The 27,443-nt window shown below is 40.7% G+C and overlaps 1 protein-coding gene across 10 annotated transcripts in view; it reads right to left on the bottom strand.

The window, feature by feature from the left end:
• The window catches only part of Dnah3 (dynein axonemal heavy chain 3), a 173,084-nt gene that overhangs the window by 109,972 nt on the left and 35,669 nt on the right, over positions 1-27,443 (bottom strand). For 9 of the 10 annotated variants that reach the window (XR_015450387.1, XM_087208876.1, XM_087208877.1 and 6 more), the window contains 9 exons: positions 22,474-22,579; positions 22,143-22,321; positions 20,748-20,932; positions 19,602-19,725; positions 14,662-14,815; positions 13,736-13,880; positions 10,916-11,127; positions 6,302-6,393; positions 937-1,051 (listed from right to left, as the gene is read on the bottom strand). Coding sequence is in view for 9 of the 10 variants with exons in the window: in XM_087208876.1 (XP_087065002.1) it covers positions 937-1,051; positions 6,302-6,393; positions 10,916-11,127; positions 13,736-13,880; positions 14,662-14,815; positions 19,602-19,725; positions 20,748-20,932; positions 22,143-22,321; positions 22,474-22,579 (1,312 nt within the window). In the remaining variant the exon portion in view is untranslated. The remainder of the gene's footprint in view (positions 1-936; positions 1,052-6,301; positions 6,394-10,915; positions 11,128-13,735; positions 13,881-14,661; positions 14,816-19,601; positions 19,726-20,747; positions 20,933-22,142; positions 22,322-22,473; positions 22,580-27,443) is intronic. The other variant, XM_021237276.2, reaches the window with a different exon arrangement.

Below are 27,443 nucleotides of genomic sequence, written 5' to 3'. Positions count from 1 at the left end.
ACAACTGCTGAAATAAAGGAAGGAAAGAAGTCACAGGTGGATCACATGCAGATGAGGAGAGAAGGAAGGTATGGTAATTTTTAGTGTTTTGGTTCTTAATCCACACTAAACATTAAAAACCCAAGTGGCCTTAAAATATAAATGCCCAGTCACTGTGATTGTGATTGTAGAGGAGCAGGAAGAACCAATGCAGTTTTTGAAAGCATCCCAGGTGGCTCTATGAACAGCCAGCACTGGCAGCACCGCTATAAGAGCCAATGGTGCGTAGGACATGAGCATCAGCCTGTTGCCTCCATCATTTAGAGAGCAGTGGTCCCCATCCCTAACCCATTCTGCATCCTAAAAATAACCCAGAACCCAGAGATAGAGAAGCAAACACTGGGGGTTTACACACCTTCATATGCACTGTATAAACTCCTATGTTATCTACAGGTGCTAGTGAAAAGAAAGAAGTTTACACCCTTGCTATTCAAACTATGGCTATCTCTGGGCTTGACAGAGCTACAGAACTAGAGCACCCCCACCCCGCCTAGTCACAACTTGCAGTTCAGTGAGAACTCTAGATGAGTTCTGCACATTTGAATGTTTCAGAAGCCCTTGGCATTGTCCACCCCACATCTGCTTTTGAGGACCCCGGGGAGCACAGGAAAAGTCGGCGAGCCTGTGCTCCCCCTGGGAAATGCTCGCTCATTCAGGATTTCTCAGTGTCTTTGCACTGAGGAAGTGAATCAAAAGGCCTTTTGGATTTGAAAGGAATCTTTCCCGTGGTATCTGAGAGGAAGTTTGGCTGATCCAAGGGAGGTAGAAGGGAGGGACCAATCCAGCTGTAAGGGATCATTTTTCCCTGAGTTCTGCTGCAGTCTGATGCATCACTTTCATATTCTACCACAGAATAATGGGGCTGTTTTCACACACTTTCACTTGGATGAGACTCACAGTGTCCCTGTATTTCACGAAGCTGAACATCATGTTGGACCAATCTAACTTCATTTTCTCCAAGTTTTTCTCCAGGGAATATTCCTTACTAGCAGCAGCACCAATGGGCTCCAGTCTGGAGAGAGAACGCGGCAACATGAACACCAACAGGAAGAGGCAGAGAAACTCAGAAGAGGAGGAATTTCAGTTTGGTCTTCAGAGAACTTCAAAAAGCTTTTAATTTTACCAAAAGTTTAAGATTTGCCAACTACTTCGAATGTGTTACAAGTTTCCCACTCTCAGAACTGTTGGCTTCTTGAGCAGTATTATGAGTTCAATATTATTCCCCCCAAATTTCTATGTCAGAGTTTTAATCCTCAGTAGCTCAGAATGTGAATGTATTTGAAGAAAGGGTCTTTAATGAAGTAATTAAGTTAAAATGAAGTCATGAGAAATGACCTTAATCCAGTATGACTGGTATCTACAAGCCAAGGAGAGAGCCCTCAGAAGGGACCAGCCCTATCAACAACTTGGTCTTGGGCTTCAGGCCTCTAAATTTTGATAAAATAAGTTTCTATTGTTTAAGGTTCTATTGTTAAGCTGTGATACTTTATGATTGCAGCCCTAAAATTGTAGCATAGTCAAACCTGAAGCTCAAAAAATGATATCCCAAAATACAATGCTTTGGTAGGCTCAGAATATAAAATTAAGGAAAATAGAAGGTCTCAAAAATAGCCTAAGGAAAGTCTCTCTGTCCTTCTGCCCTCTTGTCTCCTACTCCTCGTCTTTCCCCGTGGCGAGTCACAGAAACCAGAATTCCTCTTCCTTGAGGTTGGTCATAGAAACTAGAACCTCTTTTCTCCAAAGTCAGCCATAAAATGTAGAAATATTACTCTAAAATTTTGCTGCCTTTCTATGTAGGCAATGGCCACAAACAAATTCTCTGACTTACCTTGTCTGAGAGTAGGTCCTAAGACCCCCATTCCAGAGGGGTCTGGCCCCATACCCCGGGGGAAGGAAGGAATGTCACACAGAGAAGTCAAAAAGAATCTGGCTTGCCCTCTCTCTATTTCTGTGAGCTCAGATCCTTTTGTCCAGTCACATTTCTACATGGCTGTCCATTCTTCATGGAATCGAAGCATAAAATTAGCTTCTCCCTGGAAATTTTGGTCTTCATTTTTTAATGTTCCCATGCCATGTAACTTTGATTAAATAAATGCGTCATGATCTTTTTCTCATTTACCTTTTGTTTTCAGTGTGTTGGTTGCGACCTTACCATGAATGGGTAAGCGTACACACATTGTATCCTCTGCCCCTACTGGATAATTCTTTGTCATGGAAGATTGTCCTGTGCATTGTAGGATGTTTAGCAGCATCCATGGCCTTTTCCCACTAGACACTAGTAGCAGACAACCTAACCCACCCCGACTCCTTGCCAACTGTGACAACCAAAAATGCCTCCGGATGTTACCAAATGTACCCTGAGAGTGGTTGAGAACCTCGATTTTAAGGTCACTGAAGAAAGACTTCTTTTATCCATCTTTGTTTTATCTTTATTTTCCCACATTTGTTTTTCTTATGGATATTTTGCACATTTGTTCATTTATGTGACAGATTTTGCTCTACATCTCATCCCTCTCCTTTTCAAAAACACCTACTATTTTCATGACTCTCTGGGTAGAACCATCTACAGCTCCTGCTCCACAAAAAGGAAAATGGAAGGAAAGAGAGGAGAAAAGAGATTCCTTTCTTCTTGATTTCACATGGAGACCTGGGTCCTAAAACCAGAAGTGGACAAAGCATCAGAAAATCACATTCTTGTAAGGGGAAGCAGGAAGTATTCTCTCAGCCTTGACCTGTGTCTTTCACCACATCCTAAACTGTAGAAGAGATCATTTAATCTTTCCTCATAAGCCAGAAAACTATAGCTCAGAGAGAGCAAATGATGTGACCAAAGCCACACAGCTGGGGAGTGCAAGACGTGGGGCTCGACTTCAGTTCCTCTGACTTCTAAGCCAGGGTCTCTTTCTTCCCTTTCTTGTCCAAAGGAGCAACAGAACTGTTCATGTGTGGTCAATCAAAATGTGCTGATTAAATAGAGCTGAGAACTTTCATTTGGCCTCAGGAAGGAGAGATGGACCAGGCAAATATAACTCCAAACAATGACTGATCAAGATTTCAGAAGCATGGGCTGGGGATTTAGCTCAGTGGTTCCGCCACCTGCCTCACACGTGCAAGGTCCTGAGTTTGATGCCTGGTACCAAAAAACAAAAAAACAAAAAAAGACTTCAGAAGCATGGTTACCATCCTCATGTGGCCTTTGGGAGAGGACCAAAATGAATGTGAATACAGGAACTAATTAACAAAGGTAGTGCCAACTCAGAGGAGCATGAGACAAAGTCATGAAGCCTGGCCTCTGTGCTCACTAGATGTGTGGCCATGGCCAAGGACCCGATAGGTCTGCTGTGGCCCTGATCTGCCCACTTCATAGAGTTGTGATGCAATTAAATAAGACAAAATGCTTGCAATGTGCCTTATGAACCACCCAAGGTATGACTTCAAATGCAAACAATTGCAGAGGTGCTAGCTTAATCAGTTTGGAAATCCATGAAGTATATCAAGAGTTGACCTCACCCAAATACGCTAGAGAAGCTCATTAGCTAGGAGCTGTGATAAAGCTGCATTAAGGTGTGAGTGGGATACAGGGAAAATCACATCTCATTAATAGGTAGTGGCTGAGTACCTAGACATTAGGTACCTGAGATTAGCTCAGGTTACATGCCCTCTATGGTCTGAATATTCTTGTCCCTCACCCCTGATTCATGTATTGGAACCTAATACCCACTGGGAAATCTTAAGAAGGGAGGCCTTTGGGAGTGATTAAATCATGAATGTTCCACCCTCATGAGTAGGATTAGCACCCCTTAGAAGAGAAGCTCCAGGGAGTGCTCTTGCCTTTTCCACCAGGTAAGGATGTAGCAAGAAGGGACAGCCATCTACGGGCTCTCACCAGACACAAAATCTTCCAGAGCATAGATCTTGAACTGTGAACAATAAATTCCTGCTGTTTATAAATTACACCATCTAAGGTATTTTGTTATAGCAACAGGAACCCACAAAGATAATGCTTTATTGCATAATTCTCACATTAATTCTACTGTTCTTATTTTTCAGACAAGGAAACCAAGACATAAAGGTAAATAATGTGGCCAGTGCATTAGCACCTCCAGATTTGCAGTACTTGAACACACCTGCGTGGAGAGAGGAAGAGCAGCTGCATACTTATTTGCACAGTTTCTGTCTCCCTAGACAAATGTACTTTTTAGGGAGTAAGAGGTAATGATTAAGTATCTAGTCTGTCTGCCTGTGTTAAATTCTTGTTTCTTTCAGTTATAACTATGACTGATGGCTAATTACTTAACCTCTCTTATCTCTGTTTATTTCCTGATCTCTAAAGTGAGAAGAATATAAGCTATAACAATAGGTTGTTGTGACAGATAAATCTGTTAACATATATTAAATCCCTGGTGCAGAATAAGTGTTCAATAGTTGGTGTCTCTTGAAAACATCTTATGTGAGGAACAATGAGATGCTTTAACAAAACACTATTATTCCTTGATGTCAGTGGAGAATTGGTTCCAGGACCCTGTGTGGATACCAATATCTGAGGATGTTAAAGTCTCTTTACATACTTTGTGAATTTCCAAACCAATTAATCCTTCCCCCTGTGCAATCATTTGGATTGTAATTCATACCTGACAGTCATAAGGATGTTGTGTTTTGTCTTATGTAATTATGCTAACAACTGATACACATATAACCTACACAATCCTTTTATATACTTAAATCATCTCTCGATTACTTATAATATCTAATAAAATGTAAATGCTATGTAAATAATTGTTATACTGCTTAGGGAATAGTGACAAGGAAAAAAGTCTATACACGTTCAATACAGATGCACTCTTTTTTGTTTTTTTTCATACTGGGGATCAAACTCAGGTCCTTGCACTTTCGAGGCAGGCAACGGAACCACTGAGCTAAATCCCAGCCCCAGATGCACTCTTTTTTTCCTAAATATTTTCAACTCACAGTTGGTTGAATCCAGAGTTACTGAAGGCAGAGTGTAACCTACACTTGTAGAAATGTATATGTGTCTAGGCCTGCTGCTCAATGAGGGACAGTAGCACTGAAGGCGCCTGGAGAGGCATCATAGCACTCAAGTGGCAGAGATTTGCTGGGGAAGCACTTGAGATTAGACCTGGCCTGCCCCAGTGAGGGGAGGGGTTTCAGACTCCACCAGGCACCACTATTTCCTGGAGGGAGCAGCTCTGTCCACCAGACATGTAACATGAACCACATTCATAATTCCAAAGTGTCTACAGCCACAGTTCTTTAAAAAGGTAAAGAGAAGCAGATAAGATTAGTTTCAATAATGTATTTTAACACCATATCCAAAATATTATCATTTTAGCATTAAAAATTATGACCTATTTTGCCTTCTTCTTAATAAGTCTTTGAAATTCAACCTGTCTTCTCAACTTCTAGTACATCAAACTGAGACTGGCTATATTTCAAGGGCTCAATGGTGACACATGGCTCTTGCCTTGGAGGGAGCTGACTGGAGGACTTGCTGAAACCCAGCCAGCAGGGCCCACCCCAGAACTGGATTCTGCAGGGTAGGGTGGAGCTGAGAATGTTCCTTGCTAGCGAGTTCCCCACTGCTAGCAGCTAGGAGTCCCTCACTCTGAGAACCACAGATGTCCTGTTAGACCCAAATCCAGTTGTTTAATGGGGTCTCCAGCCTGGCAACACATGGTCTCCCCATCCATTGCCCTGAAGGAAGTGTGAACAAGCAAACAGGGTTCTAAGACTCTGATTCTAAAAATACAGTTGAAAAAGTACAAATTCTAATACATGAATTCTAGGAGGATTTGGAGACAGGGAGAAAATAAGTGAAAATATCTTTTATTTGACCATATTTCATGGGATTTTAGAGCTTAGGGGGCTTCTTCTAGTTGTTTGTTGTTTGCTTGTTTGTTTAAAGACAAAGAAACTGAGTCTCAGGAAGGCTGAGTTGTTTTGCCTTAAGTCACTGAGCACTGGGTTTGAGATTCAGGTTCAAAGAACTTTTTATATTTCCCTTTGCAATAAAATCCCCTGACTTAGTTACTAGTCCTAACCCATCATGAGCTCTATCACTGAAAACGAAAGCCTTACCAATAGTAAGTCAGCTAAAGAGGGGGAAGGAGGAGGTGGGGCTATTAATCGTAAATCACCCTAAACCAGAAGGAGAAAACAGACCAGTAGGGGGCCAAATGTATCACTGTGGAAAATCACACATACTTCGACCAAAAACCTTCCAGAAGAAAGGGATGAACCTTACTTTTGAATGTACTTGGCAAATCCAAAATCCAGCATATTTGAGAGGCAAGACATTTCAGTGGGACTTACTTCATAGCCAACAATCTCACTAATCTGCAAAGAAAACAAAATATTTATTGTCCAAGGTAGAGCTGTCCGATAGACGGTTCTGTGATAATGGAAAGGTTTTTCATCTGGGCTGTCCAGCACTGTGGCCACAGTGCTGTTGAACACTGAAAAATGTGGTATGACTAAGGAACGGATTTTGCATTTTTATTTAATTTCATTGAATTCAAATTTAGTTAAACAACCATGTGTAGCTAGTGAGAATTGAGTTGGACAGTGCAGGTCTAAGGACTTGGGAGGCAGCCTTGAGCCATTCCACATTGTCCAGTTCCCTAGGGGTGAGTCTCCCTACTGATCTGTGAACACCTGGAGGGCTGGGATGGAGGTCTGGTTTGTCACTGTGCAGCAAGGGCCTGTGGAAAACTTGGTCTGTGATTGAAGCTGCATTAAGATTTGCTGAGAAAAGGGGTGATCCTGAGTCCATGAGATAGGCAGATTCCCAAATTCTGTGACATAGGATGCTGAGGAGGAAGGACTCCCCCTTCAAAACCCTTCTTCTTGGCTATGATCAAAGCACATTACAAACATGCATGAAGATGTCATACGGAAACCCTTTGCTTTGTACTATTAATCCATACTAATGATTATAACTTTAAAAATCAAACAAAAAATACACTCCTTCCCACCTCATGGGGCCCACCTGTTGGAAGTCTCCATTCCTCCAGTGTAACTACTTTCCCAGGCTGATCTCTAAGTACAAACATCCCTCAGCAACCTCTTAAGTGAAGGATCTGATGGCTTCTGATACTTTTCAGAGACTGAAAGATCTGTCCCACATGCTGAGAAGGAGATGAGGACTGGAGGGGAAGGAGGCTCTGTGAAAACCTCACCTGCTCAATTTTGTCTCTGTCCAGCCCCGTAGGATTAAAGAATGCCAGAGGGAGAAGGGGCATGGGAGCCATGTCCTGTCCTGTCTGTCTTAGCCCTGTGTCCTGGATGCCTGCCATTTGGTAGGCACCAACAAGTATTTATGCAATGAATGTGTGAATGAACCAGCTAACCCTAGTGGCTTCCCAAACTAGGTTCTGAGGACACCTGGAGGACCAGAAAGATAATGGGAATAATAAAAGTAATTAATGTTTTATTGAGGGCTTACTATACAGTGGGCACTATTTCAAAACTCCCTGTTCTTATTTCATTCTCACAACACAATGAGGAAGATACTAATGTATTATTACTTCCATTTTACATATAAAGAAATTGAGATAAAGAAATTATTTTGTCCAAGACTGCCCCGTTAATGAACAGCAGAATGGGGACTTGGATCCTATTCCAATTCTGACCCAAAGCTCTTATCCAGTGGCTCTCACGGGTCTTCCATGCATATCTGTGCAAGTTATTCACGCCATAACTCTAGAAAGAAAAAGTCACACTGTAATGCACAGAAAAATAGCATTTCCTAGAGTTGTGCAGTACCCAGCACGCACAACTGTTCCTGTTAGTCCCTGGCTCTCATTTTTTCTCTTACACCTGACAATACAGCTCAGAGCAACACAGTGATTATCTCTGGGATCAAATGATACAGCTATGAAATGCAGCTGGCATAGTACTCGGACCATTGCAAGGAATCAAGAGAGTGGCATGTTTAGTTTTTAAATTGCCTTTAGAGGTTAACAAAGCATCTGGTTCTCTAATCCCAAGAGTCACACCGTCCAGTGTGCAGCCACTGGCCCCAGTGGCTCTCAAGAACTTGAAATATGTCTAGTCTAAACTTAAGATGTGCTCTAAGTGTAAAAACACACCATATTCCAAATCTTTCACACCAACAGTTTTCGTATTGACTAACATATAAGTGATAACATTTTGTGTATATTTAGTTAAGTAAAACATTTTCATAAAATTTTTTTCACCTGTTTCCTTTTCTTTTTAAAATATGGCTATTACACATACGGCTTGTGCTGTGTTGTTCTTTTGGACAGTGCCATCTGAGCCTTAGGACCAGTTCTGGCTTAAGAAGACTAGCATAGTTTCTCCCTGGGGTCTAATACGACCTTGTTCCATCTTGTTGAAAATCACAGTAGCCACCCCTCTGCTGATACCTGAAAATGCCCCACACAGGGCACTGTTTTTTCCTGCCGAAGTTCTAGAAATGGCCAGAAACTACAGCCCAGTTACTCTATGAACTCCAAAGATCTATTTTCCAGCCATGACAAGTACAAGTGGGTTAGCTTCAGAGCTCCCTTCCTGAGCCAAAATTTGTGCAAATGGCTGCCGAGACAGGTACTGGGGAGACAGTGGCTTCCCCAATGGGGAGCTGTCCCTGGGGTAGCTTAGGGTATGAACTACACTGAGGCAGAAGTGACCCTGGTTGGAGGCAGGCCTGAGCACATCTGGTGACCTCTGTCCTTTCTGAGCCCATCTTTTACCTGCTTGGCCCTTTAGGCTCCCACTTGAGGGGCTCAGTCCTCAGAAGCCTCCTTCCTGGGACCACATTCCATCCCCACCCATGGTTTACTATACTCCCAACTGTCTTCCCCCTTGCTCTTGATATTACTGGCACTCTTTTTGTTTTTTTATTTAAGCTAAACAGATCTGGATTCCAATTCCTCCTTTGCCCACTAACTACCCATGTGACAAATTCCTTAATCTCTCCAAGTCTCAGTTTTTCTATCTCTGCAGAATGGAAATAATAATAGCCTCTACTTCAAAGGGTTATTGACAAAATGAAATGGGAGAATCCAAGTAAAGTATGCAACATGGTGCCCAGCATACAGCTAGTGCTCAATACATTTTAGCTACTGTTGTTATTGTTATTTAATTACAATTCTAAGGGATAATTTTTCCAATCTATTTATAAATGAGAATTATACATGGCAAGGAATAGTTGGGATTTTTTAAAAAGTACTCACATGTAAGAACAGTATCATCACAGAGGAAGCACCTGGTAGAGGGAATGGGGTCCCTGGAATATTCTTTAAGTATAGTTAAGGACACTCTTGATACCAGGGGGAAACCTGGTACTACCAGAGTTTACCTGTCCCCTAAAGCTGGTCAAAGGTCTAGGTTGGCCAGGTCCATGGAGGAGGAGCCCCAGGAGCACAAGTGATGACGGTGACCTTTGCAGATCCCCCGCCAACACATCCACGACTAGAGATGTACTCAGATGACCTTTCCCTGTCTCGCTTAGGTATTGAATATCAAGGCTTTGTGCGAAATTGAATTCTCTCTCAGAGAAACCCAGAATTTCTCACATATTATGACCTCCTTCTCATGGACAGATCAACATGTTCCTGGACACTGGGTTTGGGGGCCAATTCTTTTGAAGTTATTGCACTATTCATCAGATTGGGTCCTTCCAAAGACCATGTCTTCAATCTTGTACTGGTTCTGATGGAATTTTAGGCCACGGATTATGATTTAGATCTGGAAGGTCCCCCAAAGTCTCACGTGTTGAAGGTTTGGTCCCCAGTGCAGGAATGTTCAGAGGTGGGGCTTTTGAAAGGTGATTGGTCATGAGGATTAATCTACTGATGACTTTATAACTTGACGGTCCATTGGGAAGTAATGGAGACAGGAAGTGGGACTTAAGTGAAGTTGTGTCCTTTGGGGATGCCTTTGGGGACTTTATCTTGTCCCTAGCACCTCTCTCTTTCTTCTCCTCTCCTCTCCTCTCCTACTTCCTGACTGCCATAGATGAGCAGCTTTGTTCCTCCATACCCTTCTGCCATAGTGTTTCTGCTTCACCATAGCCCTAAATTTTTTCATTTTTTAAGCTGATTTTCACAGGTATTTTGACACAGCAATGGAAAGCTGACAGAGCAAGTCAGAGAAGAATCTTCTGTCTCATCTCCACCTCCATAGAGAGCAACTCCTTGATAGAGGGCATTTCAAGGCCACTTCTAGCCCTTGAATGATGATTATTTTAGAAACACAGTGAATTTTTTCTGCATAGTGTTCACACCACATTTATCACCCTCACACTTGGTTGCTTATAAAAATCCCAACTATTTTTAGAGAGGATATTTATTATTCTCATTTATAGGCTCAAAGGGCTGAAATAAGAGTGCAAAATTATTTCTGAACATAGCCTGTTGTATCACAAAACTAGACACCAAAGTCAGCCTGAGCAGGACTCGTCTGGCAATATTAGCAAGCCTTCGGGGAAAGATGTGATATTCTTTTTTTGTGTACACTGGGCCAAGGAAATCAAGGCTTTCCTGCTAGAATTTAACATTCTTGTCACCTTCTGGGACCTCCAGCAACCATTTTCTTAGGGAAGCAGAAAAGGAAACCCTTTGTAGCCCTCAGCTGGAAGAACATTCAAGCATCAGCAATGGGGTCCTAACAAAAAGGGTCAACCTGTTTATGAGACAGGAAGTTCCTTCCACAACCCACCCATTCCCTTCCTTCAGAGGGTTATCAGGCCCACTGCTGCCCCCCTGGCCCCCAGCAGATTCTCCTTTCACAGGGAGCTGCTGGACTCAGTAATGCTTCCTGTCTTTCAGAGGCTACCAGGACCAGGACCAAGGCCAAGCACAGGCAGGGCCATCTAGCAGGCAGGGACAAGAACCTGTTGCCAGTGCCGGTCCTTCATTCCGGGGTTGCAGGAAATGTTGAGGATGGGAAGGTGCTGCTTGAACTTTTCAACCTTCAACTTGACGTTCTCTGCCAGGCGCCTGGGTGCCGGCACATCAGCGAAGGTCTTGGTCAACTTATATATCATTCTCCACATATTTCCTATCTCCTCTGTGATTTCCTCAGCATTCAGTAAAGAGAGGGGGCCTGCAACAGAAAAGATGGGAAGAGGGAAGAAGGTCAAACCACCAGGTACATGTTTGTCATGTGTACCTGTAATTCACTGAACTGAGAACAGTGCCAGTTGTACGGGGCTGGAAAAGCACAGGCTGGTTGTGCATGGTGGTCCCACTCCTGTAAACCTAGCACTCTGGGAGGCTGGGGCAGGTTTGAGTCCAGCTTGGCAACTTTAGCAACCTAGGGAAATAATAACTGGAGAACATGGGTAAGTGGGGGTGTGGGAGCCCCCTGTATAGTTCTGGCAACTTTTCTGCAATTATTTAAAAAAAAAAAAAAAGAACGAACCCTTTAAAAGAAAAGTACTCCAAAACATTAATTTCCTTTTCCCTGCTTTCCTTTGGAGGGAATCTTTAGTATTTGGGTTTCACATTTGGCCAAAATCTTTCTACTCTGCTGCTTCCCCTGGGATATTTCAAATTAGCATCAACTCTTGCATCTCCATGTTGTTAATTTACTCAAAGACACCTTCCTTTCAGGGCTGCCTCAACTAAATATAGCCTCATTCACTGAGCACATGACATCAACTCCCGATCCCTCTCTCTCTTCTCCCACCCTCCCTTTAACTTTCTCCCTCCTCTTCCCTCCTCCCATCTCCCCTTCCTTTCTCCCTCTCCCTCCTCCTCTCTTTCTTTCTTTTGAGGCAGGATCTTGCAGTGTTGCCCAGGCTGGTCTTTAACTCTTGGGCTCAAGCAATCTTCCTGTCTCAGCCTTCCCAGTATCTGAGACTCCAAACGTGCCACTACACCAAGTTTAACATTTTTTGTTGTTGTTGAGTAATCAAAAAATTAAAAAAGAAAAAAATGTGTGTACTGTGTATGCACCAAAAATATTATAGTTGCTAGAAAAGCACCTACATGACAAGGAGTAGTAGTGTTTGCTTGGGAGGATTTGGCTAAGTCACCTGGAACTTTACCCAAGGGATGCATAATTAGGTAGGACTGCCACTTCATTGTTCCCACACAACAGTGAGACACCAAGGAGGAAGTGACTTGCTCAGTTCAGCGGGCTAGGAGGAGACCTCAGCATTTCTCAGTCTGAAGCATTTTTCTTAGGTGCTTTTGAAACAGGAATTGGGACTTTGCAATAAACATTCAGCTTCAATGGTAATTAAGGGAAAGAATAAAAACATAGATAGCATTTTAAATAACAAGTCCCCCTCCCCAAAAAAAGCTGATTTGTCCCAGAATTCAGACAGCTTTTCAAAGCTGTTAGGTCACAGTTTTGTTGAGGATATGACAAATGGGCACTCCTAAAAACTGCTAGAAGGCTATGTTAAAAAGTATAGCTTTTCTGGAAGACAGTAACAAAATATTTTAAAAACCCTAATAATTTTCACAGTATGCCTTTTGCTCTAGCCATTTCACTTTCAGGAATTCTTTGTTTGTCTGTTCTATTTCAGTACGGGGTAGGGGGGATTGAATCCTAGGTAAGTGCTCCACCACTGAGCTACACCCCCAGCCTTTCTCCTTAGCCCCCACTTTTAAAGTTCTATTTTGAGACAGGATCTCACTAAGTAGTCCCAGCTGGCCTCAAACTTGCCATCTTCCTGCCTCAGCCTCTTGAGTAGCTGGGATTACAGGTGTGTACCACCATAACCAACAACTTTTAGGAATTTATCTTAAGAAAACAATCATAGTTGTATCCAAAACATCAGCAGTAAAGTTTTCAAAGTGTATTTATAATATTGAAGCACTAGAAATAAACTTAGGGGGTCTCAGATTTTATCCTCTGTTCTTAAACATTTTCCTCAGATGACATCATCCTCAGCTTTAATCATAATCTACATATCAGTTATTCCCCAATACATATCACATCCCCCAAAACCATTTCTTAAACTCCATACTGATGTACTCAACTACTAAGTAATAGTCCTACTGGGATGTGTGCAGACACCCGAGACTCAGTGAACTCAGGTTGATGGAGTTCCCCCTTTTAGTGGTTTTATTTTTTTTTTTGGTATGGGGATCAAACTTGGACCTTGCGCTTGAGAGGCAGGCCGCGGAACCACCAAGCTAAATCCCGGCCTTCCCCCTTTTAGTAAAAGGGAGTTTATAGGGGTCTGGGACGCTGGCCCTTCTTAAAGCAGCAGCCCAGAGGAACAGCCAGCTGATCTTGCCAGTACCTGCTGCTGAGTTCCTGCCAGCCCATGGCTTTGGGTGCTGCTGGTTCTATTTTACCCCGGAAATAGGTCTGGGTCTTTTTTCTTCTTCTTCCTTAGAGATTGAAGCCAGGGAGCATTGAGTGACATCCCAGTCCTTTTAAATTTTTTTTACTTTTGAGACAAATATCACTAAGTTGCCCTGGCTGGTCTAAAACTCACAATCCTCCTGCCTCCACCTCCCAAGTAGCTGGAACCAGAGGCATGGTCCTCACACCTAGCAAGGTCTAGCTCTTTGATCTCTAGCTTTCTTTGTTATCACATTAAAAAACTTTGACTGGCTGTCTTAATCCAGAGTGTCAGAATTTGAAGACAAGTTCACCAAGAATCTAGAGATCAAACCTTATCTCAGAGCTGGCTGGCTGGATCCCCCATTCCATTCCCATTCTGACCTAGCAAAGCGAGACCACATCTTACCATTCATCCACTCCTCGGACTTGGTGCTGAACTCATAGGCCATCACCCACAGCTGCTCATAAGGCACTTTGTTGGTTATCAAGGTCTGCAGAAGGGGGAAGGTGCTCTTCTCCTTTTCCAACAGCTCTTCCTCCTTGTTGATTAACTGCAGGATAAAGGAGGGTGCTGTCTATTGGGTAGGTGGTTCTCCCAAGCCCTAGAAGCCTCCACAGCACCTTCACAAACATGTGGAGGAAAGCACTCATTCATTTGGAGAGTACAAGAGGAAAAAAGGCAAGGACTCCAGCAGGAAGATCCCTCATCTACCTCCAAGGACTATGGCAGCTGAGAAATGGAAACTACAGATAATTTGCTATTTGCTCTATCATCTTTGTTCCCGGTGCACCTATGCCCAATGTGCTCTGTCTCCAAATTTTCATAGTTTCCATATGTCCTCTGGTTGTTTATGTGACTGTTCACAAGGCTACTTACATGGACTTGCCTCAAAGTTAAGAACGTTAATGCTTAAAATACTCAGTAGCTGACATTTGGGGAAAATTAGTTAGCATCTCCAAGCCTTAGCTCTCCTACTTTAAATAAGGGTAAATGGGGATAACTGATGCCACAGGTTTGCTACAGCCATTAAGGAAGACACAGTATTGCACAAGAAGCCCTAGGCACACCGCTGAGTGCCTAATAAATGCTCAACACATGTAAGCCGTTACCCTATTACAATTTCTTTTCTGGGTGTGTGCACAATGACTCACCAAAAAATCTGCTGTAATGTAGGGGTGTGAAAAAAATGCAGTTGAGAGTACTGTACCAGTAAAAGTACTGGACACTCAATCAATACTACCACCTGACAGTGTCACTGGGAAAATACGAAACCAAAAATCAGAATCACCAGGGCAGTATAGAGTCTTAAGTCCCGGTCTCAAGATCCCAACCTCAAATTCCAACATCGCCTGAATTAGGTTCTTGGAAAGCTCGGTAAGCTTTTCGACATTGTGCTTCATTTCTTCTGTGGTCATCACTTCACGCTTCCTAAAGCCTTCCAATTCCTTGCCGTAGCTTTCCAGTCTTGACTCAAACTCTGCGCATCTGAAAGTAAAGACAGCCTGGTCACATTTGGACTTTCCAGGGGCCAGGGATTTAACTCAGTGGCACCGTACCTGCCTTGCAAGCACAAGGTCCAGAGTTCGATCTGTGGTACCGGACAAAAAATAAATAAATAAATTTTAAAAATTGGACTTTCCATTCTGTGCTCTTTCAAAGTGTCAGCCTTGCTTACTCTGGGGAGAATGTGACCTTCTGGTACCTTCACTGTCCCATCTCTTTTACCTCTATCTCTCTACCGTTCAATCTCTGTCTATCTAAAAATGAATGAAGATGAAAAAGTAAGTTAAACTACCTAACATTCCATCTACCAGAGACAGGTGAGCTGTGAATTTAATTGGGAACTAAGCTTTTCCAGATGTTTTCCTGTACAGGTAAATATATACTAAAATGTTTGTGCACATGTTGTTTCTTCATTTAGCATTAGATATTTATTATTACATTCCAGAACTACCCCAGGTATCACAAATGTAATTGTGAAGTACCCTCATGGAGCATATATTTTAGCTGGTGGAGGCCTAGAAAATAAGCATGGATGAATGGATAAATTCATAGATAGGATAAGGATAAAATGAGATAATTCTCATAATCATAAATGGTTTAAAGAAAATAAAATAGCAAAACAGGGCAGAGGATGTAGCATAGTGGTAGACCATTTATGTAGCATGTGTGAGGTCCCCTGGGTTCAATCCCCAGTACAGAAAGAAAGAAGAGAAAAGAAGAAAAAGGAAAAAAAGAGAAAAAAGAAACTAGAGTGATTAGTGGATAACCATGTAGAGGGGTACTTCAGCTAGAGTGATCAGGAGATATCTTTCCAGAGATTTATTTAATTTATCTAGAGATTTATCTACCTCATCCATATGATCAGGAAAGCAGGTCTCAAATTTGCCTCTCCTTTTTCCTAATTAGGTAAAATAATATAGTGTTTAGTGAGCAGGATCTGAAGCCAAGCAGGCTTGGATCAAATGCCTACTTTGCTGCTTAATAGTTATGTGGCCTTGGGCAAGTCACTTAGACTCTTTATGTTTCAAATGTATAGAATACACATAGAAAAAAGCATACACTTAATAGCAAAGCTATCATTAAAATGCTAAGAATTGAGCCTGGTACATCATAATCACTATACAAGTGTTTGCTGTTATTTTATTTACTAGAATATAAGTCTATAAATACAGTTTTTACCTCCTTAATTCCTTGTATTTTCTGCACTTGGCAGAGTATCTGGTGCAAACAATCTATGTTCATTGAATGAATAAGAGAATTTATCATTGAGAACTGCTTTAGTGACATTCCACGAGTTTGGCTACTATCTTAAAAATATGTAATTTTGTAATGGCAGTTTTCATGTTAGTTTTTTATTAAAAGTAATTTAAGAGGGCCAGGGATTTAGCTCAGTGGTTTCGCCACCTGCTGCACAAGTGCAAGGACCCAAGTTCAATCCCCGGTACCAAAAAAAAAAAAAAAAAGTAATTTAAGAGTTAACTTGCAAGTGATTTGATTTGGGCTTTATTTCTAATTGCAAGTGGGAAGCAGGCTTTGATGTGATCTGTGAGGATCATGCGTCCATGTAATTGGCTAACCTAGAGTCTGGACTAGACAAAGTAACTCAGTTCTAACATAGAACATGGCAAAAGGGACGAGGTGTCACTTCCAAGATTGCTAACAAAAAGACTGACTTCTACCTTGCTTGTTCACTCTCTCTCTCTCAGTGTCTCTCTTGCTCTGAAGGAAGACAGCTTCTGTGTGCAGAGGCTGGAGTGCCAGGGAACAGAGCCACTGCTGACTAGCAGCCATGAGGTAAAGAATCTTACCAACAATCATGTGAGTGAGCCCAGAATTGGGTCTTCACTCAGCCGAGCCTTCAGATGAGACTGAAGCCTTAGCTGATATTCTGACTCCAGCTTCATGAGAGACCTTGAGGCAGAGGCATATGGCTAAGCTGCACTTGGATTTCTGACCCTCAGACAATGGGAGATGATTAATTTTTGTTGTTTTAAGCTGATATGTTTTGTTATGCCACAATGGATAACTAATGCACAGTATTATATATCTGCTTCTTGGAATTTTTTGAGTCCTAAAATGTGACCAATTTTTGTAAATGTCTTATGGACATTTAAGAATAGTTACTTTATATTGTAGGGTAGAATGTTTGAAGAGGGACAGCATATTGGAGGTGGGAAAGAGAAGGAGAGAGATATACCCCCCAAAATCAAGATAAGTGTTCACTTCAATTATCTCATTTAAGCTTCATTTATTCATCTATTTTAATTAATTATATATTCACTCATGTTACTTGATAAGCAAGAATTGATGACTGCTTTATTCCAACCATCTAAATAACCATCTTTGAACCACTAATTTTTTTGCCTTGACTTTGACTACATCTGATATTAACATGGCTGACTTCGCTTTCTTTTTTTGTATTTACATGCTATACTCTTCATTATAGACAAGCTTGTTTTTCCAACTATCCATAAGAGGAGGAGAGCAAGAATAAGATTATAGCAGTAGCAAGTAAATCAGTTATTAAAAATTTACATGAAATATGGAGGACTGGAGAACACGTCAAATGGCATAATAGATGTGTCATCAGTAAAGTCTAAATTTGCAGACAAATGACTCAGTTTATTTAATACATTTCAAGAAAAAATTGGAGCTAGAGGGGGAACCTATCGCTGAGTTGGACAAAATAGGAGAAGGAGGGGGGACGCTAATTTCACTGTAGTCTACACAATTAGGTGCTACAGGGTGCCTTTTCACATCACCAAAGTTCTTTCTGAAGCTATAAATATTACATACAAGGAGAAATATCTGATAAGAGTAGTTATAAATTTTTTTGCAAAGGGCAATGATATATAATAAACTCAGGGATTACATTAAAACATTACTATTGTTATTGTTTTTAATTTCTTATAGTATTAAAGTACTTTCATGTCATGTCTTGATCTATCCATCCACATATATCTAACATATATAAAAACACATACAAAAGTACCTCAGGAAATTAGATTGAGTAAATATGTTGTACTTGTGTGCCCTCCTGGAGTCTATGGGAGAATAATGAAGTAATTCAAAGATGGTAGGTCAGGGCCAGGGATTTAGCTCAGTGGTTCTACCACCTGCCTCACAAGCGCAAGGTCCAGAGTTCAATCCCCATTACCAAAAAAACCCCCCAAAAAACCAAAGATGGTAGGTTGGTCAGAATTCTGACAGATATTCAAAGAAAGATACTTTACTGAAGGGACTTCTTACAGAGTTAAGATATGGTTGGGGTTAAAGGGACAAATAGTGGGCATTCCTCTCATCCACGTCATCACTGCTCCCACTTCTTCCAGGGCCAACACTCGCCCCTCTTAACTTCACCAGCACTCACTTCCTCCAATTAGTCTTACAATAACATTCTAAGAGTACACTTGCAAAGCTCTGGTTTGGAGGTTAAGAAGAGGAGGAAGCCAACAGTTTGGAGATGCCTCCATGTGAACACAATTTCATTTCGACCTTCAGTCTAATGTGCCTAATGTTATCCCATGCTGCAGATGAGGGACACTGAGGCTCAGAGATGATGAAACCTGCTCCTGTTCAGTTATCTAACAAAAAACTGTTTTGCTTTCTGGCTAGACATAAAAATCACTTCCATGGGGCAGACTGTATTTCTGTATGTATGAGGTATGGGAACTCTTACTGCTTTTTGCTCAGTTTGCTGTAAATCTAAAACTGCTTTAAAATAGTCTATGAATTTAAACATATATCAGTTCCATCCATCTGGCTAAGTTCTTGGCTCTGGGAAAAGTATCCATTTAGGTGTAGGGAAGAGAACCCTGTAGGAAGAAAAAGGCACATTTTTCTTACTCTCCCAAAGAGCAGATCTAGGCCATATTTTCAAGGTAGGAACTAAATGGATTTTGCTGTCAGCACAAATTCCCAGTCTGTGTAGAAATCCATACTTCATCAACCCTTTTACTTTCTTGTACTTGCAGGGATTATGGCAGCTAAAGTTGGGCAGTGGGAGGTTTCATATGTGAAGAGGAAATGCTTGGCATGAATCTGCAGTTCATAATCAAAGTGCTACAGACTGGGATGGATGGGTGTGTGCGTGTGTGTGTGTGTGTGTGTGTGTGTGTGTAATGTGGATGACACTTGACCTTTGCTTGACATTGTCAGATTTTTCAGTAAGTCTATATTTCCTCTTGTTACTGGATTAAAATCTTCACTGAGCAGCTAAACACACATACATGTCTAGAACAGAGTGTAGCACATAGTAAAAATCATAACAAATACCCATCAAATTGACAAATAATGAAATAGTCAATAATGAAATAGTCAAATAAATCAATAGTTACAGCCATATTAGCACTGAACAAGACCAGCTGCAAAATAGGCAATTTTTCAGCCCCCTGCCATGCCTTTATTTTCTCTGTCTTGATATCTCACAGACCTATGGTCTCCAATGTAAGACTGGCACTTTTGCTATTACTGTATTATTGTGCAGGCTGTTGTTATTTCCTATTATTTTTTGCCTTTTTTCTCTTTGCTCTGCCAAATTCCAATTATTCAAGGCAGGGAGGGAAGACTTGGCAGTGGTTCCTACAGTGAAGCGGGGCTACAAGAGAACATCCCTCAGTGGGAAACAAAAAGAAATTCCTTCTCTGCTGACTGTTTCCAGCCCTCACCCACTCATTACTGTGGGGGGCTCTAGACAGAACCAGGAACCTGCAGTGTGGGTTATGAAGCTGGGTCTCATTTCCCAAACACCTGCAGACTCTCCCAGTACCTTTTAATCAGGTCCATCTCTGCCTGATCCCTCTTGGTAAGAAGCAGGTTTCGGCTGTTTTCAAAGATGTTTTCAATCTGATCTGGCCAGAGGAACACAGTGCTGTTCACTTTGATATCTTCTTCTGCAAAAAACACACAGTTGGTTCCAGGACACTGTTCAGCATGTGGGAATCAATTCAGTGGACAAGAGACCAATAGAAGTGGGTTGGAGTGGCAATCAATGGATGAACCCACTGTGGATGAATGATAGCCAACATTTATTAAGTGCTTATGAGGGCCCATGGTAGAAGGCAGATGGTACTATGCCCATTTTTAGTGGGAAGCAAAAGTGGCTAAGCCAAGTGGCCAAGATTACACTGCTAGAAGGCAGAAGAGCAGAATTCAAATATGAATCTAATCAACTCCAAAGCTTATGTTCACTGATAACTACTACTTCCCAAGCTAGGTCTGAGTAGAATCAGAGACCTGGGTTGAAGTTCTGGTTCCACACTTTACACTATCTCATCTCCCCTGAGTCTCAGTTTCCCTTTTGTCTAAATGGCAGTAATAGTATCAATACTAGATGCCCTGCTCATTATACCTCTGGTCAATTAAAAGGCCCAGGTTTTTCTTTTGAGACTCTGTCTAAAAATAAAAAAGAGTTGAAGATATAGCCCAGATTGAGGCCCTGGGTTCATTTCTCAGTAAACACACACACACACACACACACACACACACACACACACACACAGAGATACAGAGGGGCACAAAAGAAAGTGTCCTGGCCCCTCAAATACATTCCCTTGGGTATGTATTAAGATTATACAAAGGTAAAATCTACTAATTTATGAAAAGGATTCTGCATTTGAAAGTGACCTTTCCAGGTATATCAGACACAAAACGCCAAGACGCACATCTAAGAGCTAGAGGCCAAGTCTCCAAGATTCCCTTTGTGCGACTCAAATTCCTGAGGACAACAGTAAGGACTTGGTGCCTTAGCGTATAGGACACTGGAAAAGCAGCACTCCTGATATCTAGTGGTAGAATTCCTATCTCTCCTTTCTGCAACTCCTTATTCCTAAAAGTAAAAATGTGGAATTTTTGGTATGTCATACATAGATATTAAAATATAAACACCCATGTGCATATAAGGCCCTGGACTCACCGGGCAAGTCTGCATAGTCTGTCAGGAACTCGAGCCGTTCAGCTGCATCTCTAAGTTGCTTCCTGAGTTTGAACACAGTAACGTCACTGGATTTCCTTAAGAATTCAATGAGGAATACCAGCTCCTCAGTGTTGGTGGGATTCTCACTGACTTTGTCTGCGATGGTACTGTACTGCTTACAAATGCTACAGAAAAAGAAATGGCCATCATCTTCATCATCTAAAATGACTTTCTTGTTAAGACTCATCATGCTAAACTGACACGATTCCCAATTAGGGACTAGAACACTGGTTTCCAGCTTTTCTTTACCTGCAAAACCTCATGCATAATATTCACATACACACCTCTGTCAACGGTTAACCACAGTAGTAATGGCAATTGCATCTGACAGGTGTTCGGCCCTGACGAGGTGCCATGCCCCATTCTAATCATTTACATATGTTAACTCATCTAATACTTAAGAGAATTAGGTACTGTTATTATCTACATTTGATGATGGAAGAAAGAAAGTCTGAGCCACTTTATCCAAGTCGAAATGGTGTGTAGATGTCAGAGGCAAGATCTGAATTTTGGTTAACTGACTCTAAAGTTGCCATAATTTTAACACATAAACCTCACTCTCATGGGTGAAATCCATATTTAGACCTAAACAATAACAAGAAACACCACCACCAGCAACAAACATCCCTCACATTTTTATGTTAAAGTGGAGTTCTAAATTCATTTGTAGTTACATCTCAACAGTTCACCAGCAAGTTTATCTTTATGTGCTGCAGGTTCCATGGTGATGGAAAGTTATCTTCAACTACTGAGCCCACTAGATGTAACTTCCCACCTCTAATATAAGACTGTGAAAAATTAAATTATAGGGATAATTTGAATATGCTATCATTTACACAAAGCAAATAACTGACAGTCTTCAACAGAAGTTGGCTGAAGCAGGAGGATCACAAGTTTCAGCCTAGCCTGGACAAGGAGATGTCTCAAAAAAATAAAATAAAAAGAGATGAAGATGTAGCTCAGTAGGCCCTGGGTTCAATCCTCAGGAAAGAAAAGAAAAAGGAAGAAAAGAAGGAAGCAAGGAAAGAAAGAAGAAAGGAAGAGGGGAGGGGACAGAGAGGGAAGGGCAGGAAGGAAGAAGGAATAAGCAGAGACTGCAGGATCTGAGACAAACTGCCAAAGGATGCTCTCAATCGTCCTGCTCCAACCCCTACATAATTTTCTTTGGATCGCTCACCTCCTAGCCTGAACCTGAACTCCCTGTCACCCTTACTCTGGGGCAGAAAAACTTGAAGTAGAGGTTCAGTTTGGTCATTGCTGGAAGGCACACATGCTGGTCACATTCCCATTCTCTGGGTGATGTCAATATCATTGCTATTTGCACTGCTATCATACCTGGAATTAGTATTGCGGTTTACATCCACTTGGTACTGAATCAGACGGTCCTTAAGATTTTGTGCTCGCTCACAGAGATCATAATTTAGGATCATGGCATCCAGACAGAACATGGCTAAAGGCACGGTAATGTGCATGGATGCAATTTCATTTCTGCGCTTTTTTATGCTATCGATCCTCTGTAGAAAGGAGCACATTCAGTAACTAACTTAATTTGCCTCTGAGACTCTACCCCCAGCCTCATCCCCAGCCAACATACTAATTCAACTACTCATTGGATTGACTGTAGCACATGTCATCAAGGTATGAAATATCAAGTGGCATTTCCTACCATCGCAAAATCTTCAATTTCATGATTTTCTTTCAGGAATGCAGTGATGCTTTGGTCTGCTGTGTTATCCAGTAAGTCGTCATACTTTTTGTATGCATTTAAGTATCTTCCAAATTGAAGAACATGACATCAAACACACAAATACAGGTCAAAAAATCAGATGAGTCAGATTGGCAATTGAAATAGATAACAGCATAAAAAATTAACTCAAATGAGGAAAGAGAAATATAATATAACAAAAGGTTCACTGAACTAGTAATTCATAATTTTGGGATTATACTCCAATTTTGCCACTTTCTCACTGTGTGAACTTAGACAAGCTATTTTACTTTTTCAAAAATCAGTATTTTCAATTTTAAGTGGAAACGATCATTGGTACCTTGTAGGATTGTTATAAATCCTCACTGTAATATATATATTAGTACTATGCTGACTTACTATGAATGTACAATAACATTAGTTCTCATTTTCTTTTCAAGCTCCAAAATTCTATGTCTGATTATTAAGATGAAAATTTGGAATTAATTAACTTAGAGTGTATTAAATTAAGTTTCTCTGCTTTCAAAGCATGTAAAAATAATGGAACAGATTTTCTCAAAATTAGAGAATATATTTAGGATGGGTCTGACTTAAAATAAGTTTGAATTAAAATAAAGTGATACTGAGTAAGTAGAATCAACTTGGTGGGGCCTGGAGATACGCTTTCAACTGTTGGCAAAAACAGCGGAGACTTTGAAATTGAGATACAAATAGAAGCTCATATAACTGCTAGTCCAGAAAGACAAAGTGAATGTATAAGACTCCATGAACAGAGAAAACAGGAGTTTCAAAGAAAAGTCCCCAAATCAAATTCATAAGGGTAGAGCTTCCAAATCGGAAGCCTCCGATAAGATTAGCAGTTGTTCTCCATTTGAGGTGATTTTGCCTAGCAGGAGTATTTGGTAATGTTCGGAGACAGTATTAGTTGTCACAGTGAGGAGGTTCCTACTAGGACATAATGGGTAGTGGCAGGAGATGCTGCTAAACATCTAATCACACAGAGGACAGCCCTCCATGATACAGAATTTTCCCACTGAAAATGTGGCAGAGCAGTCAAGAAACACTGGATTAAGGTGACCAAATGTCCTGATTTGTCTAAGACAGTCAAAGTCTGTGACAGGTCCTCCAAGTCAGACCTCTGCCCAACTAGAAGGGACCCCCCCCTCCCCCACAAGCAGACCCACTACCCACATCCACAGGAGCATAGGGATAACAGAAAACCAGCAGCTGCCCTGCTGCTCTCAGCACTGCCCTGTTTATGAGCCAGCCCCAGGCCCATCACCCATGGGATTCTAAAGTTTTCCACCATCTTGACCAGTGGCCCCTCCCCTACCTATACGCCCCTATGACAACCATGCACACCCTTCTTTCGGTGCCAATGGTCTTCTTGTCCTTGCCCATCTGCACCCAGATGGCAATAAATTTATCGCATGTTGCTTAGACTTTGCCTGCCTCAGTGGTCTCAAACGTGCCTCCATCTGACCTTACAGTTTCCAGCTGTTATCCCATGGAAATTACTACAATTACATCTTTCATTCTTTAAAAGTCTCAGTTTGGAAGCTACATATACGATCACCCTAAACTAATGACTGTTCATATGAGCAACTGCAAGATGTTCTATAGTGTGATGAAGAAAGGGCTTGGCCTGAATGGATTAAGAAGCAAAATCCAATAATATGCTGTATACAAGAAACCCACTTAGTTCACAAAGAAATTCACAGACTGAAAGTAAAAGGATGGAAAACAGTTCTCCATTTGACAGGAGCCCAGAAAAAAGTGGGGGTAGCTATATTATTTGCAGACAAAGTAGATTTCAAACCAAAACTAATTAAGAGAAACAAAGAAAGCCACTACATCTTTGTAAAGGAAATAATCCAAGAGGAACAGATGACAATCATAAATATATATGCACCAAATACTAAACCCCCAACTACACAAAAAATATTAATGGACATGAAAAACCAAGTAAGCACTAATACAATTGTAGTGGGGGACCTCAATACCCCACTATCACAAATAGACAGATCATCTAGACAAAAAAAATCAACACTGAAATAATAGAACTGAACCAAGCTTTTGAACAAATGGATTTAATAGACGTCTACAGAGTGTTTCACCCCACAAAATCAAAATATACATTCTTTTCAGTTGCTCACAGGTCATTCTCCAAAATAGACCACATGCTAGCTCATAGAACATGTTTAAGTAAATGCAAAGGAATTGAAGTTATCCCCTGTATATTATCAGACCATAGTGCAATTAAACTGGAGATCAATAGCATAAGAAACTGCAAAAACTCCACAAACACATGGAAATTGAATAACACCCTCCTGAACAACCAATGGGTCACAGAGGAAATTAAAGAAGAAATTAGACAGTTTCTACAATTAAATGATAATGCCAATACAACATACAGGAATCTATGGGATACAATGAAAGCAGTTCTATGAGGAAAATTCACAGCAGTAAAGGCCCATACTAGGAAAACAGACCAAGCTCAAATAAAGAACCTAATGCTGAACTTGAAGCTCCTAGCAAAAGAAGAGCAAGACAAACCCAAAGCTCATGAAAGGGAGGAAATTATAAACAACAGAGCAGAAATCAATGCAATGGAAACTAAGAGAACGATACAAAAAAAAATCAATGAATTGAAGAGTTGGTTTTTTGAAAGAACAAATAAAATCGATAAACCCTTAGCCAACCTTATCAAAAAAAGGAAAGAAAAAGCTGAAATTCATGCAATTAGAATTGAAAAAGGTGAAGTCACAACAGATCCACCAGAAATACAGAGGATCATCAATACTTTGAGAACCTGTACGCTAATAAAATGGAAAACACAAAGGAAATGGACAGATTCCTAGATACATATGAATTACCAAAGTTGAATGAAGAAGATATAAAAAGTTTAAACACCCCAGTTACAATCAGTGAAACTGAAAATGTAATTAAAAATTTACCAACAAAGAAAAGCCCAGGTCCTGATGAATTCTATTGCTGAATTCTACAAGACATTTAGAGAAGAAGTATTTCCACTACTCTTTAAACTCTTCAATGAAATTGAAAGGTAAGCAAGGCTTCCAAATTCATTCCTGAATGCAAGTGTTACTTTGATTCCAAAAGCAGAGAAAGACTCAACCAAAAAAGAGAACTACAGGCCAATCTCCCAAATGAACATAGATGCAAAAATTCTCAATAAGATACTGCCAAACAGAATACAGAGGGTCATCAAGAAGATCATACACCCTGACCAACTTGGATTTATCCCAGGGATGCAAGAATGGTTCAACATATGTAAATCAATAATGTAATACACTATATTAAAAGTGTCAAGGACAAAAAACATTTGATCATCTCAATAGATGCAGAAAAAGCATTCAACAAAATCCAACACCCATTCATGATAAAAACCCTGCAGAAAATTGGAATAGATGGTCTCTACCTCATACTGATAAAAGCCATCTATGAAAAACCAACAGCCAACATCATACTAAATGGTCAAAAACTGAAAACCTTCACGCTAAAATCAGGAACAAGACAAGGATGTCCACTATCACCACTCCTGCTCAATATAATTCTGGGAACATCAGCCACAGCAATTAAGACAAGAGAAAGAAATAAAAGGAATAAAGATAGGAAAGGAAGAAGTTAAACTGTTACTATTTGCTGATGATATGATACTCTATATAGAAGACCCAAAAAAATTTGCCAAAAGACTTCTAGACTTAATCAACAGATTCAGTAGAGTATCTGGATACAAGGTTAACACTCAAAAATCAATAGCCTGGACCAGGGATTTAGCTCAGTGGATTTGCCACCTGCTGCACAAGCACCAGGACCCGAGTTTGATCCCCAGTACCAAAAAAAAAAAAAATCAATATCCTTCTTGCACACAAATAACAAACTCACTGAGAGAGAAATCAGAGAAACAATTCCTCTCACAATAGCATCCAAAAAAATGAAATATCTAGGAATCAATGTAACGAAGGAAACAGAAGACCTCTACACTGAAAACTACACCACTCTGAAAAAAGAGATTGAAGATGATATCAGAAAATGGAAAGACATCACTTGGTCCTGGGTAGGAAGAACCAACGTAGTGAAAAGTGCCATACTTCCAAAACTGCTATACAGATTCAATGCAATCCTGATTTAAATTCCAACAGTATATTTCACAGAACTAGAGTAAACAATCCAAAAATTCATTTGGAACCAAAAGAGACCTACAATACCAAAAGCAATATTAGGCAACAGAGACATAACAGGAGGTATCACAATCCCCAACTTGAAACTATACTACAAAGCCATTGTGATAAAAACAGCATGGTACTGGCAAAGAAACAGACCCAAGGATCAGTGGAATAGATTAGAAGATGCAGAAACAACTTCAGACACACTCAGCTACCTCATCTTTGACAAAGGAGCCAATCATCCTCACTGGAGGAAAGATCAGCTCTTCAATAAATGGTGTTGGAAAAACTGGATTTCAACCTGCCAAAGATTAAAACTAGACCCATACCTATCACCATGCACTAAACTAAAATTGAAGTGGATTAAAGGTCTAAATATTAAAACAGAAACACTAAACTTGCTGGAAGATAAGTTGGATCTTAGATCTTAGATAGGTAGAACTCTCAAGGACATTGGCATAGGAAAAGATTTTATGAACAAATCCTCAATAGCACAGGAACTAGCACAAAGAATCAACAACTGAGATCTCATCTTATTAAAAAGCTTCTCCACTGCAAGAGAAACCACCAACAGAGCTAAGAGACAACCTACAACGTGGGAAAAATTTTTACCAGCGGTTCCTCAAACAAAGGTCTAATACCTAGAATATATAAAGAACTCAAAAATATCAGAGCCCCCTCAATATAAAGACCCAATTCAAAAATGGGCATCTGAAATGAACAGACATTTCTCAGACAAAGAAG

Source organism: Heterocephalus glaber, unplaced genomic scaffold (genome assembly GCF_053883595.1).
Source record: "Heterocephalus glaber isolate CG9 unplaced genomic scaffold, H.glaber_assembly_v1.0 deba00000943, whole genome shotgun sequence".
In the NCBI taxonomy this organism is placed as follows: Eukaryota; Metazoa; Chordata; class Mammalia; order Rodentia; family Bathyergidae; genus Heterocephalus; species Heterocephalus glaber.
Note: the sequence above shows the minus strand (reverse complement) of the source record. Positions and strands in the feature narration are given on the sequence as shown.